Raw genomic sequence first — 12,490 nt, 5'->3', positions numbered from 1 at the left:
TGTTCCCATGTCCCCTCCTGTGTCCCCATGTCCCTTCCCATGTCCCTCTGTCCCCTTCCATGCTCTCCTTCTCCTCCTGTGTCCCCTGTCCCCTCCCACGTCCCCTCCCATATCCCCATGCTCCCATGTCCCCTCTCATGTCCCCTCCCGTGTCCACTGTCCGCTCCCCTGTCCCCCTCCCATGTCCCCATCCCCTCCTGCGTCCCCGGTCCCCTCCCATGTCCCCCTGTCCTCTCCCGTGTCCCCTCCAATGTCCCTGTGTCCCCTGCCATGTCCCCTGTCTCCTCCCGTATCCCCATGTCCCCTGCTCTCATGTCCCCTCCTGTGTCCCCATGTCCCCTCCCATGTCCCTCTGTCCCCTTCCATGTCCTCCTTCCTCTCCTGTGTCCCCTGTCTCCTCCCATATCCCCATATCCCTGTGTCCCCTGTCCCCTCCTCTGTCCCCGTGTCCTCTCTCATGTCCCCCATGCCCTCCCATGTCCCCTCCCATGTCCCCGTGTCCTCTCCTGTGTCTCCATCCCCACCCATGTCCCCTTGTCCCCTGTCCCCTCCTGTCTCCTCTCCCTTGTCCCTGTGTCCCCTCCCATGTGCCCTCCCCTGTCCCACCACAGCACCATGAGGCTCTCCCCTGTCCCCATGTCCCCTGTCCTGGCGTCCCCTCCCATGTCCCCATGTCCCTGGTCCCCAGCACACTGCAGCACCATGAGACTCTCCCCTCCCCTGTCCCCGTGTCCCCGTGTCCCCTGTCCCCTGCCATGTCCCCGGCTCACCACAGCACCATGAGACTCCCGTGTCCTGGTGTCCCCTGTCCCCATGTCCCTGTCCCCACTCACCGCAGCACCATCAGGCTCTGCACCATCTCCTTGCCCAGGTAATGTTACCAGTGTCCCCATGTCCCCGTGTCCCCATGTCCCCATGTCCCATGTCCCCTGTCCCCGTGTCCCCACTCACCGCAGCACCATCAGGCTCTGCACCATCTCCTTGCCCAGGTAGTGGTCCCTGTGTCCCCATGTCCCCCTGTCCCCATGTCCCCTGTCCCCGTGTCCCCACTCACCGCAGCACCATCAGGCTCTGCACCATCTCCTTGCCCAGGTAGTGGTCCCTGTGTCCCCATGTCCCCTGTCCCCGTGTCCCCACTCACCGCAGCACCATCAGGCTCTGCACCATCTCCTTGCCCAGGTAGTGGTCCCTGTGTCCCCATGTCCCCATGTCCCCATGTCCCCATGTCCCCACTCACCGCAGCACCATCAGGCTCTGCACCATCTCCTTGCCCAGGTAGTGGTCCATGCGGTAGATCTGCTCCTCGCGGAACAGCGCGCTCAGGTGCGCCGACAGCTCCTCCGACGAGCCCAGGTCCCGCCCAAACGGCTTCTCCACGATCACGCGGTTCCACCTGGGGACGGGGACACGGGACGTGAGGGCGGGGACGGGGACACGGGGGGACGTGGGGGGACACGCAGGGACACGGGACACGTGGAGACACAAGGAACGCGGAGGGACGTGGGGACGTGTGGGGACACAAGAGCAGGGATGGGGGGACATGGGGGACATGGGGGGGATACGAGACACATGGACATGGGGGGACACGCAGAGACACAGGGGACAAGGGACATAGGGGGACACCAGGAATGTGGAGGGACATGGGGACATGTGGGGACACATGGGGACACAGGGATGTGAAGGCAGGGACTGGAGGACACGGGGGGACATGGGGGGACACGAGAGACATGGGACATGTGGGGACGTGCAGAGACACAGGGGACGTGGGACACGTGGGGACACAAAGAACATGGAGGGACATGGGACACATGGGGACACATGGGGACATGAGGGCAGGGACTGCAGGACACGGGGGGACACGCAGAGACACAGGGGACAAGGGACATGTGGGGACATAAGGAACGTGGAGGGACGTGGGGATGTGTGGGGACACATGGGGACATGAGAGACATGGGACATGTGGGGACACGCAGAGACACAGGGGACATGTGGGGACACAAGGCATGTGGAGGGACGTGGGGACATGTGGGGACATGGGGGAACACAAAGAAACACAGGGGACACGGGACATGTGGGGACACAAGGAACACATGGAGGGACATGGGGACATGTGGGGACATGGGGACACATGGGACATGGAGGGACACAGGGGACATATGGGGACACGTGGGGACACACAGGGCAGAGGAATGTAGGGACATGGGGACACGTGGGGACACGTGGGGACATGGAGACACAGGGGACACTTGGACACATGGGGGACATGGGGACAAAGAGCTCTCAGGTGCTGTGTCACAGGTGTGCCCCAGGTGTGTCCCCATGTCACAGGTGTGTCCCCATGTCCCCACTCACCCCTGTCCCATGCAGAGCGCTCTCAGGTGCTGTGTCACAGGTGTGTCACAGGTGTGTCACAGGTGTGTCCCCGTGTCCCCACTCACCCCTGTCCCATGCAGAGTGCCCGCAGGTGCTGTGTCACAGGTGTGTCCCAGGTGTGCCCCAGGTGTGTCCCCACTCACCCCTGTCCCATGCAGAGCGCTCTCAGGTGGTGTGTCACAGGTGTGTCCCAGGTGTGTCACAGGTGTGTCCCCACTCACCCCTGTCCCATGCAGAGCGCTCTCAGGTGGTGTGTCACAGGTGTGTCCCAGGTGTGTCACAGGTGTGTCCCCGTGTCCCCACTCACCCCTGTCCCATGCAGAGCGCTCTCAGGTGCTGTGTCACAGGTGTGTCCCAGGTGTGTCACAGGTGTGTCCCCACTCACCCCTGTCCCATGCAGAGCGCTCTCAGGTGCTGTGTCACAGGTGTGTCACAGGTGTGTCACAGGTGTGTCCCAGGTGTGCCCCAGGTGTGTCCCCACTCACCCCTGTCCCATGCAGAGCGCTCTCAGGTGCTGTGTCACAGGTGTGTACACGCTGGGGGGCAGTGCCAGGTAGAAGAGCCGGTGGGCGCGGTCGCCCCCGGGCAGCGCCCGCAGGTGAGCGTCCAGCGCCCGGAACGAGGCCTCGTCCCCGTACTGCCCCCGCACGAAGCTCTGCAGGGACAGGAACAGCTCCAGGCACGGGCCGTCCTCGGGGGACACCTGCGGGACAGGGGAGACAGGTGAGACAGGGACAGGTGAAACAGGGACAGGTGAGACAGGGACAGGTGAGACAGGGACAGGGACAGGTGAGACAGGGACAGGTGAGACAGGGACAGGGACAGGAACAGCTCCAGGCACGGGCCGTCCTCGGGGGACACCTGCGGGACAGGGGAGACAGGTGAGACAGGGACAGGTGAAACAGGGACAGGGACAGGTGAGACAGGGACAGGTGAAACAGGGACAGGGACAGCTCCAGGCACGGGCCGTCCTCGGGGGACACCTGCGGGACAGGTGAGACAGGGACAGGGACAGGAACAGCTCCAGGCACGGGCCGTCCTCAGGGGACACCTGCGGGACAGGGGAGACAGGTGAGACAGGGACAGGGGAGACAGGGACAGGTGAGACAGGGACAGGGGACAGGTGGGACAGGGACAGGTGAGACAGGGACAGGTGAGACAGGGGACAGGTGGGACAGGGACAGGTGAAACAGGGACAGGTGGGACAGGGACAGGGACAGGTGGGACAGGGACAGGTGGGACAGGGACAGATGGGACAGGGACACAGAGAGTGCCCTCAGGGGTCACCTGTGACAGACAGGGACAGGTGAGGGGACACAGGGACACAAGGTCAGGCAGAGGCTGTCCTTGGGGGTCACCTGGGGACAGGAGGTGCCAGGAGGGGACAGAGGGGACAGAGGGGCCAGAGGGGACAGAGGGGACAGAGGGGACAGGAGGTGCCAGGAGGGGACAGAGGGGCCAGAGGGGACAGAGGGGACAGAGGGGACAGGGCCAGCGCTGCCACCTTGAGGTAGGGCAGGGTCTGCTCCCGGATCAGCTCCACGGTGAGCGGCGAGCGGGCGAAGCCGACGACGCGCGTGTCATCGGGGAGGAGCCCGTCCCGGAACAGCCACCTGCAGAGGGACAGCACTGTCACCTGTGTCACCTGTGTCACACCTGTGTCACCTGTGTCACCTGTGTCACCACCTGTGTCACACCTGTGTCACCTGTGTCACACCTGTGTCACCACCTGTGTCACACCTGTGCCACCTGTGTCACCTGTGTCACACCTGTGTCATCACCTGTGCCACCACCTGTGTCACCTGTGTCACACCTGTGTCACACCTGTGTCACCTGTGTCACCTGTGTCACCTGTGTCACACCTGTGTCATCACCTGTGCCACCACCTGTGTCACCTGTGTCACCACCTGTGTCACACCTGTGTCCCCAAACTCCTGCAGTGACACCGGCATCAGAGGGCGCCTGTCCCAGAAGTGCCACCTGGGGGACAGCACTGTCACCGGTGCCACCAAGCCCTTGGGGACAGCACTGTCACCAGTGCCACCAAGCCCTTGGGGACACCCCCGACACTGTCACCACCCCCCTCTGGGGATGCCAGGCCTCAGGTGACACCGGTGTCACCAACCCGCGCTCAGGGCGGTGACACTGATAACGGGGCTCCTGTCCCGGTGTCACCCTGGGAGAAGTGACACAGAGGGGACAGGTGACACAAAGGGACAGGTGACACAAAGGGACAGGTGACACAGGTGACACACAGGGACAGGTGACACACAGGGGACAGGTGACACAGAGGGGACAGGTGACACAAAGGGGGACAGGTGACACAGAGGGACAGGTGACACACAGGGGACAGGTGACACAGGTACAGGTGACACAAAGGGACAGGTGACACAGGTGACACAGGCACAGGTGACACAAAGGGACAGGTGACACAGGGACAGGTGACACAGAGAGGTGACACAAAGAGGGACAGGTGACACAAAGGGGGACAGGTGACACAGAGGGGACAGGTGACACAGGTGACACACAGGGACAGGTGACACACAGGGGACAGGTGACACAGGAACAGGTGACACACAGGGACAGGTGACAGAGGACAGGTGACACAGAGGGGACAGGTGACACAAAGAGGAACAGGTGACACAGGAACAGGTGACACAGAGGGACAGGTGACACAGAGGGAACAGGTGACAGACAGGGACAGGTGACACAAGTGACACAGGGACAGGTGACACAGAGGGGACAGGTGACAGACAGGGACAGGTGACACAGGTGACACAGGGACAGGTGACACACAGGTGACACAGAGGGGACAGAAGCAGCAAAGGCAGCCCTTGGGGACACCGGCTCACAAGGGGACACTGGTGCCAGCTGGTGCCACCCAGCTGTGGTGACACTGGGGACAGAGCGGACAATGGCAGCACTGAGTGGCCCTGGGGACAGCACTGAGTGACATTGGTGGCCCTGGGGACAGCTGTGTCCCCAGAGTGGCCCTGGCAATGTCGGTGACTCTGGTGGCCCTGGGGACATTGGGAACATCGGTGGCCCTGGGGACAGGTGGAACCCAGGTGGCCTTGATGACGCCATTGCTCCCGTTGTCCCCTCAGTGTCCCCATTGTCCCCAGGCGTCCCTGCTGTCCCCTCTGTCCCCATTGTCCCCTCAGTGTCCCCTCTGTGTCCCCGCTGTCCCTTTGGTATTCCCGCTGTCCCTGCTGTCCCCACATGTCCTCATTGTCCCCAGGTGTCCTCGCTGTCCCCAGGTGTCCCCCATTGCCCCCTCAGTGTCCTGGCTGTCCCCATTATGCCCCCGCTGTCCCCATTGTCCCCTCAGTGTCCCCTCAGTGTCCCCACTGTCCCCTCAGTGTCCCCAGGTGTCCCCTCTGTTCCCATTGTCCCCTCAGTGTCCCCACTGTCCGCATTGTCCCCCCATTGTCCCCTCAGTGTCCCCATTGTCCCCCCATTGTCCCTGCTGTCCGCATTGTCCCCCCATTGTCCCCTCAGTGTCCCCATTGTCCCCCCATTGTCCCTGCTGTCCGCATTGTCCCCCCATTGTCCCCTCAGTGTCCCCATTGTCCCCCCATTGTCCCTGCTGTCCCCATTGTCCCCCCATTTCCCCCCATTGTCCCCACTGTCCCCCCATTGTCCCCGCTGTCCCCCCAGTGTCCCCATTGTCCCCCCATTGTCCCCGCTGTCCCCCCAGTGTCCCCATTGTCCCCCCATTGTCCCCGCTGTCCCCTCAGTGTCCCCACTGTCCCCCCATTGTCCCCGCTGTCCCCTCAGTGTCCCCATTGTCCCCGCTGTCCCCCCTCACCATATCGTGGGGTAAATCTTCTTCCTGGCCAGGTCGCCCTGTGGGGGGAGGGGCGCTCAGGGCTGGGGGAGGGGCGGGGCCAGCGCTGGGCGTGGCCCTGACCCCGCCCCCGCCCCCTCCCCTCCCCCACCCCCGGAATGTGCTGAGTCAGCGGCACCGCCCCTCCCCCACCCCACCCCCTCCCCCCCCCCGGGGCCGTTCAATGGGCGGGGTTGGGCAATGAGGGGGGGGAGGGGCGGAGGAGGAAGTTGGGGTGCGGGTGGGGGAGGGGCGGGCGTGGCACCCCAACTTCTCCCCCTCCCCCACCCCGACTTCCGCTCCCCCACCCCCCACTGACCCCAAATGACCCCTCCAAAAACGGCCCCGATTCCCGCCCATCCCCCAATTCCCTCCTCACCCCCTTTGAGTTTGTCCCAAATCCCCCCGAAATTCCCTCGAATTCCCCCAAAATCCCCTCAATTCTCCCCAAAATCTCCCAAAAATCCTCCCAAAAATCCCCCCAAAAATCTCCCCAAAATCCCCCAGAAATCTCCCCAAAATTCTCTCAATTCTCCCCCAAAATCTCCCCCCCAAAAATCCCTCCAAAACTCTCCCCAAAATTCTCCCAAAAATCCCCCCAAATCCTCCTCAAAATCCCCCTCAATTCTCCCCTAAAATCTCCTCTCAAAATTCCCCCAAACCCCCCCAAAATCCCCTCAATTCTCCCCCAAAATCTCCCCCAAAATCCCCCCAAAAATCTCCCCAAAATCCCCCAGAAATCTCCCCAAAATTCTCCCAAAAATCCCCTCAATTCTCCCCCAAAAATCTCCCCAAAATCTTCTCAAAATCTCCCCAAAATTCCCTCAATTCTCCCCCAAAATCTCCTCCCAAAATCCCTCCAAAAATATCCCCAAAATCCTCTCAGTTCTCCCCCAAAATCCTCCCCAAAAATCTCCCCCAAAACCCCCCAAAATTCCCTCAATTCTCCCCAAAATTCCCCCCAAAATCTCCCCAAAATTCCCTCAATCCTCCCCCAAAATGCCCCCAAAAATCTCCCAAAGATCTCCCCAAAATCTCCCCCAAATCTCCCCAAAATCCCCCCAATTCTCCCCAAAATCCCCCAAATTCCCCCCAAAATTTCCTTTACTTCCCCCAACCCCCAATTTCCTTTATTTCCCCCAAATCTCCCAATTCCCTTCATTTCCCCCAAATTTTCTTTCCCGATTTCAACATCCCCCCACTGCCCCCCAAGATTTCCTTCCCCTTTTTTTGCACCTTCCGTCCCCCCAAATTTCACCCCAAACCCCAAATTCCACCCCATAAATCCCAAATTTCACCCCAAACCCCAAATTCCACCCCATAAATCCCAAATTTCATCCCAAACCCCAAATTCCACCCCATAAATCCCAAATTTCATCCCAAACCCCAAATTCCACCCCATAAATCCCAAATTTCTGCCCCAAACCCCTTTATCCCCCACAAACCCCAAATTTCTGCTCCCAACCCCCCCAAAACCCCAATTTTCCATCCCCCAACCCCCAAATTCCTGCCCCCAAATCCCCACAACCCCCTTTATTCCCCCACAACCCCAAATTTCTGCCCCAAACCCCCTCACAACCCCCAAATTTCTGCCCCCAAACCCCTTTACTTTCCCCCCAAACCCCAAATTTCTGCCCCAAACCCCCTCACAAATCCCCAATTTCTGCCCCCAAACCCCAAATTTCTGCCCCCAACCGCCTTTATTTCCTCCCAAACCCCAAATTTCCCCCTCAATCCCCTTCATTTCCCCCCCAACCCCCTTTATTTACCCCCCAAACCCCAAATTCCTGCCCCCCAACTCCCTTTATTTGCCCCCAAACCCCAAATTTCTGCTCCAAACCCCCTCACAACCCCCAAACTCCCACCCCAACCCCCTTTATTTGCCCCCTAACCCCCAAATTTCTGCCCCCAAACCCCAAACTCCCGCCCCAACCCCCTTTATTTCCCCCCCCAAACCCCAAATTTGTGCCCCCAATTCCCTTTATTCCCCCCCAACCCCCTTTATTTGCCCCCCAAACCCCAAATTTCTGCCCCAAACCCCCTTTATTTCCCCCTCAACCCCCTTCACTTGCCCCCCAAACCCCAAATTCCTGCCCCCAAAGCCCTTTATTTCCCTCCAAAACCCCAAACTCCTGCTCACAAGCCCCCAAACCCCCAAATTCCCGCCCCCAACCCCCTTTTATCGCCCCCAAACCCCTTTATTCCCCCCAACCCCCAAATTTCTGCCCCCAAACCCCTTTATTTCCCCCTCAAACCCCAAACTCCCGCCCCCAACTCCCTTTATTTGCCCCCCAACCCCCAAACTGCCGCCCCCAAACCCCAAACTCCCACCCCCCAAACCCCTTTATCCCCCCCAACCCCCTTTATTTCTGCTCCAAACCCCCTCACAACCCCCAAACTCCCGCCCCCAACCCCCTTTATTCTCCCACAAACCCCAAATTTCCCCCTCAACCCCCTTCATTTCCCCCCCAAACCCCAAATTCCTGCCCCCAAACCCCAAATTCCTGCCCCCAAACCCCAAATTCCTGCCCCCAACCCCCTTTATTTCCTCCCAACCCCCTTTATTTGCCCCCCAAACCTCAAATTCCTGCCCTCAATCCCCTTCATTTGCCCCCCAACCCCCTTCATTTGCCCCCCAAACCCCAAATTCCTGCCCCCAAAGCCCTTTATTTCCCCCCAAAACCCCAAATTCCCGCCCCAACCCCCCTTTATCCCCCCCCAAACCCCTTTATTCCCCCCCAACCCCCAAATTTCTGCCCCCAACCCCCCTTCATTTCCCCCCCAAACCCCCAATTTCTGCTCCAAACCCCCTCACAAATCCCCAATTTCTGCCCCCAACCCCCTTTATTCCCCCCCAATCCCCTTTATTCCCCCCCAAACCCCAAATTTTCCCCCCAAACCCCAAACTCCCGCCCCCCACCCCCCTTTATTTGCCCCCCAACCCCCAAATTCCCGCCCCCAACCCCCTTTTATCCCCCCCCCAGCCCCCTTTATTTCCCCCCCACTCGCGTCCCCGGCCCGTCCGCACTCACGGAGGCGCCGAGGATGACGAGCACGTGCGGGTGGCCCTGCAGGAAGGCCCCGTCCCGGCTCAGCTCCTGCCGCAGCATCCCGCACACCTGCGAGCGGCTCAGCTGCGCCCCGGCCGCCGCCGCCGCCTCCTCCCCGGGGCCCGGCATCGCTCCTGGGGAATTGGGGGGCAGGGCCGGCACTTGGGGGGCCGGTTCGGGCACCCCGGGCAGGATTCGGGTACTTGGGGGGCCGGTTCGGGCACTTGGCGGGCAGGGCGGGCCGGGAATTGGGGGACCGGTTCGGGTACTTAGGGGGCAGGGCTGGCACTTGGGGGGCGGGTTTAGGCATTTGGGGGGCAGGGCTGGCATTTGGGGGGCAGGTTCGGGCACTTGGGGGGCAGGGCTGGCCCTTGGGGGGCGGGTTTGGGCACTTGGGGGCCGGTTCGGGCACTTGGGGGGCAGGGGTGGGCACCCCAGGGCAGGATTGGAGGGGTTCTGGGGCAGGGCGGGCACTTGGGGGGCCGGTTCGGGCACTTGGGGGGCGGGATTTGGTTACTTGGGGGGCCGGTTCGGGTACTCGGGGGTCAGGGCGGGCACTTGTGGGGCAGGGCTGGCACTTGGGGGGCCGGTTCGGGCACTTGTGGGGCAGGGCGGGTACTTGGGGGGCGGGTTTGGGCACTTGGGGGGCGGGATTTGGGATTTGGGGTTCGGATCGGGCACTTGGGGGGCGGCACTTGAGGTTTTGGGGCAGGTTTTTGGGGTTTTGGGGTGGGGTAAAATTGGGGATTTGGGATTTGGGGTTCGGATCGGGCACCCCAGGGCAGGATTGGAGGAGTTGTGGGGCAGGAACGGGCACCGGGAGGGAGGGGTGGGCATTTGGGGGGCAGGGCTGGCACTTGTGGGGCGGGATTTGAGGTTTTGGGGCAGGGTTGGCACTTGGGGTGAGGTTGGGTGGGGCAGGATCCGGGATTTGGGGTCGGCATTTGGGATTTTGGGGTTGGGATTTGGGATCTGGGGGGGATTTGGGTTTTGGGGTTGGGATTTGGGGGCAGGATCGGGGATTTTGGGGGCGGAATTTGGGATTTTGGGGGCGGGATTTGGGATGTTGGGGGCGGGATTTGGGATGTTGGGGGTGGGATTTGGGGCCGGGATCGGGATTCGGGGTTGGGATTTGGGGGGAGAATTTGGGATTTTGGGGTGGGATTTGGGATTTTGGGGCTGGGATTTGGGGGGGGGATTTGGGATTTGGAGGAGGGGAATTTGGGATTTGGGGTTCGGATCGGGGAATTTGGGGTGCGATTTGAGATCTGGGGGAGGGATTTGGGATTTGGGGCCGGGATCGGGGATTCGGGGGTTGGGATTTGGGGGTAGAATCGGGGATTTTGGGGTGGGATTTGGGATTCGGGGCTGGGATCGAGGATTTTGGGGCGGAATTTTGGGGTGGGATTTGAGATTTGGGGGCGGGATTTGGGGGGACATTGGGGCGTGGCCGGGGTGGGGCAGGACACGCCCTCCCCCCATTGTCCCCCCAAATCCGCCCCAATTCCCCCCCAGGACCCCCCAAATCCCCCCAAATCCCTCAGAACCCCCTCCCCATCCCCCCAAAACCCCCCAGGCCCTCATGAGCCCCCAATTCCCCTCAAATCTCCCCAAATTTTCCCAATTTCCGCCTTCACCCCCCCATCAATTGACCCTCAACCCCTCACGGAGCCCCGGACACTCCCAAGCTCCCAATTTCCGCCTTCACTGACCCCAAATCCCCCAAAATTCCCTTCAAATCCTCCTCAAATTTCCCCCAAATCCCCTCAAATCTCCCAGGTTCCCCCCAGTTTTCCCCTCAAATTCCCCTCAAATCCTTAAATTCCCCCCCAAATCCCGAAATTCCCCCCAAATCCCCCCTAAATTTCCCAAATCTCCCAGATTGCCCCCAAATTTTCCCCAAATTCCCCTCGAACCCACGAAATTCCCCTCAAACCTCCCCCATTTCCGCCTCAAACCCCCCACATTCCCCCTCAGCTCCCTCCTGACGCTGCTCCCCAGGCCCTCATGGACCCCCCGGGCCATTTTAGAGCCCAGATCCCCTCACGTCCTCCGGAATCTCCCCGAATTTCCCCGAATTTCTTTAAATTTCCCCAAATTTCCTCATCACTTCCCGGTCCCACCGCACCTTCCCGCTCCGGCCGCTCTCGCGCCGCCTCCCCCACGCTCGCGCGGCTCCCCATCCCCTCACAGAGGCCACGCCCACCGCCACGCCCTCACCCTTTTTCCACCAGTCATCGCCGAGCCTCTATCTCACCAACCAGTCACCGCCGAGCTTCTTCCCTCCTTAACCAATCACCGCCGAGCGCGGGAGGAGCTACACACGGAGGCGTAACCAATCAGCGCTCTCCGCCTCTCGGCGTTGCTATGGCGCCGCCATGACATTTACCGAGGCGGAAGTGGCGGCGGGGCGCGGTGACGTCACGCGTTTCCGGCGGAAGCAGGAAGCGGCGGCGGCGCCGGGATCCCAAAAATCCCCGAGTTGGGCCCAAAATCCCCGAACCGGGCCCAAACCCGCCCGAGCTCGGCCCCGGAGCCGCCCATGAGCGGCGGGCGCTGGCGGCGGCCCGCAGAGATGGTGCAGCCGGGGCCCGAGGCGGAGCCGGCGCTGGCGGAGGCGCTGCAGCGGCTGCGGGCGGAGAACCGCGAGCTGAGGAGTGAGAGCGGGGAACCGGGGGCACTGCGGGGGACTGGGAGGGACTGGGATCGAACTGGGAGGGACTGGGATCAAACTGGGGGCGGTGGGATCAAACTGGGGGGGACTGGGATGGAACTGGGATCAAACTGGGGGCGCTGGGATGGAACTGGGAGGGACTGGGATGGGATTGGGGGGGACAGAGAGGGGATTGGGCGGATTGGGAGCGACTGGGGTCGGACTGGGAGGGAACTGGGATCAGACTGGGGGCACTGGGATCAAACTGGGAGGGACTGGGATAGACTGGGAGGGGATTGAGGGGTACTGGGATCAGACTGGGGGAACTGGGAGGGACTGGGGGGCACTGGGATCAAACTGGGAGGGAATGGGAGGGGATTGAAAACAAACTGGGGGGGACTGGGAATGAACTGGGAGGGGCTGGGAACAGCCTGAAACCAAACTGGGAGCACTGGGAGGGACTGGGAACAAACTGGGGGAGACTGGGAGGGCACTGCGGGTGTCCCCAGGAGTGTCCCCTGTGTCCCCATTAATGTCACCAGTGTCCCAAATGTCCCCAATGTCCCCAATGTCCCCCCAGTGTCC

General features: G+C 61.7%; 1 protein-coding gene across 1 annotated transcript in view; it reads right to left on the bottom strand.

Annotated features, from left to right (window-relative positions):
* G6PD (glucose-6-phosphate dehydrogenase) overlaps window positions 1-11,418 on the bottom strand; it is a 22,673-nt gene extending 11,255 nt beyond the window's left edge. The window contains exons 1-6 of the mRNA XM_054294625.1: window positions 11,381-11,418; window positions 9,235-9,386; window positions 6,185-6,222; window positions 3,878-3,986; window positions 2,859-3,076; window positions 1,238-1,393 (exon numbers count right to left, since the gene is read on the bottom strand). Of these exons, the coding sequence (XP_054150600.1) occupies window positions 1,238-1,393; window positions 2,859-3,076; window positions 3,878-3,986; window positions 6,185-6,222; window positions 9,235-9,381 (668 nt within the window). The 5' untranslated portion in view covers window positions 9,382-9,386; window positions 11,381-11,418. The remainder of the gene's footprint in view (window positions 1-1,237; window positions 1,394-2,858; window positions 3,077-3,877; window positions 3,987-6,184; window positions 6,223-9,234; window positions 9,387-11,380) is intronic.
* Window positions 11,419-12,490: the final 1,072 nt, after the last annotated feature.

The sequence above is a fragment of the Melozone crissalis genome, unplaced genomic scaffold (assembly GCF_028551555.1).
Source record: "Melozone crissalis strain CALT ecotype California unplaced genomic scaffold, PUWL_Pcris_2 ptg000291l_1, whole genome shotgun sequence".
In the NCBI taxonomy this organism is placed as follows: domain Eukaryota; kingdom Metazoa; phylum Chordata; class Aves; order Passeriformes; family Passerellidae; genus Melozone; species Melozone crissalis.
The sequence above is the reverse complement of the archived record's forward strand: the minus strand, read 5'-3'. Positions and strand labels throughout refer to the sequence as shown.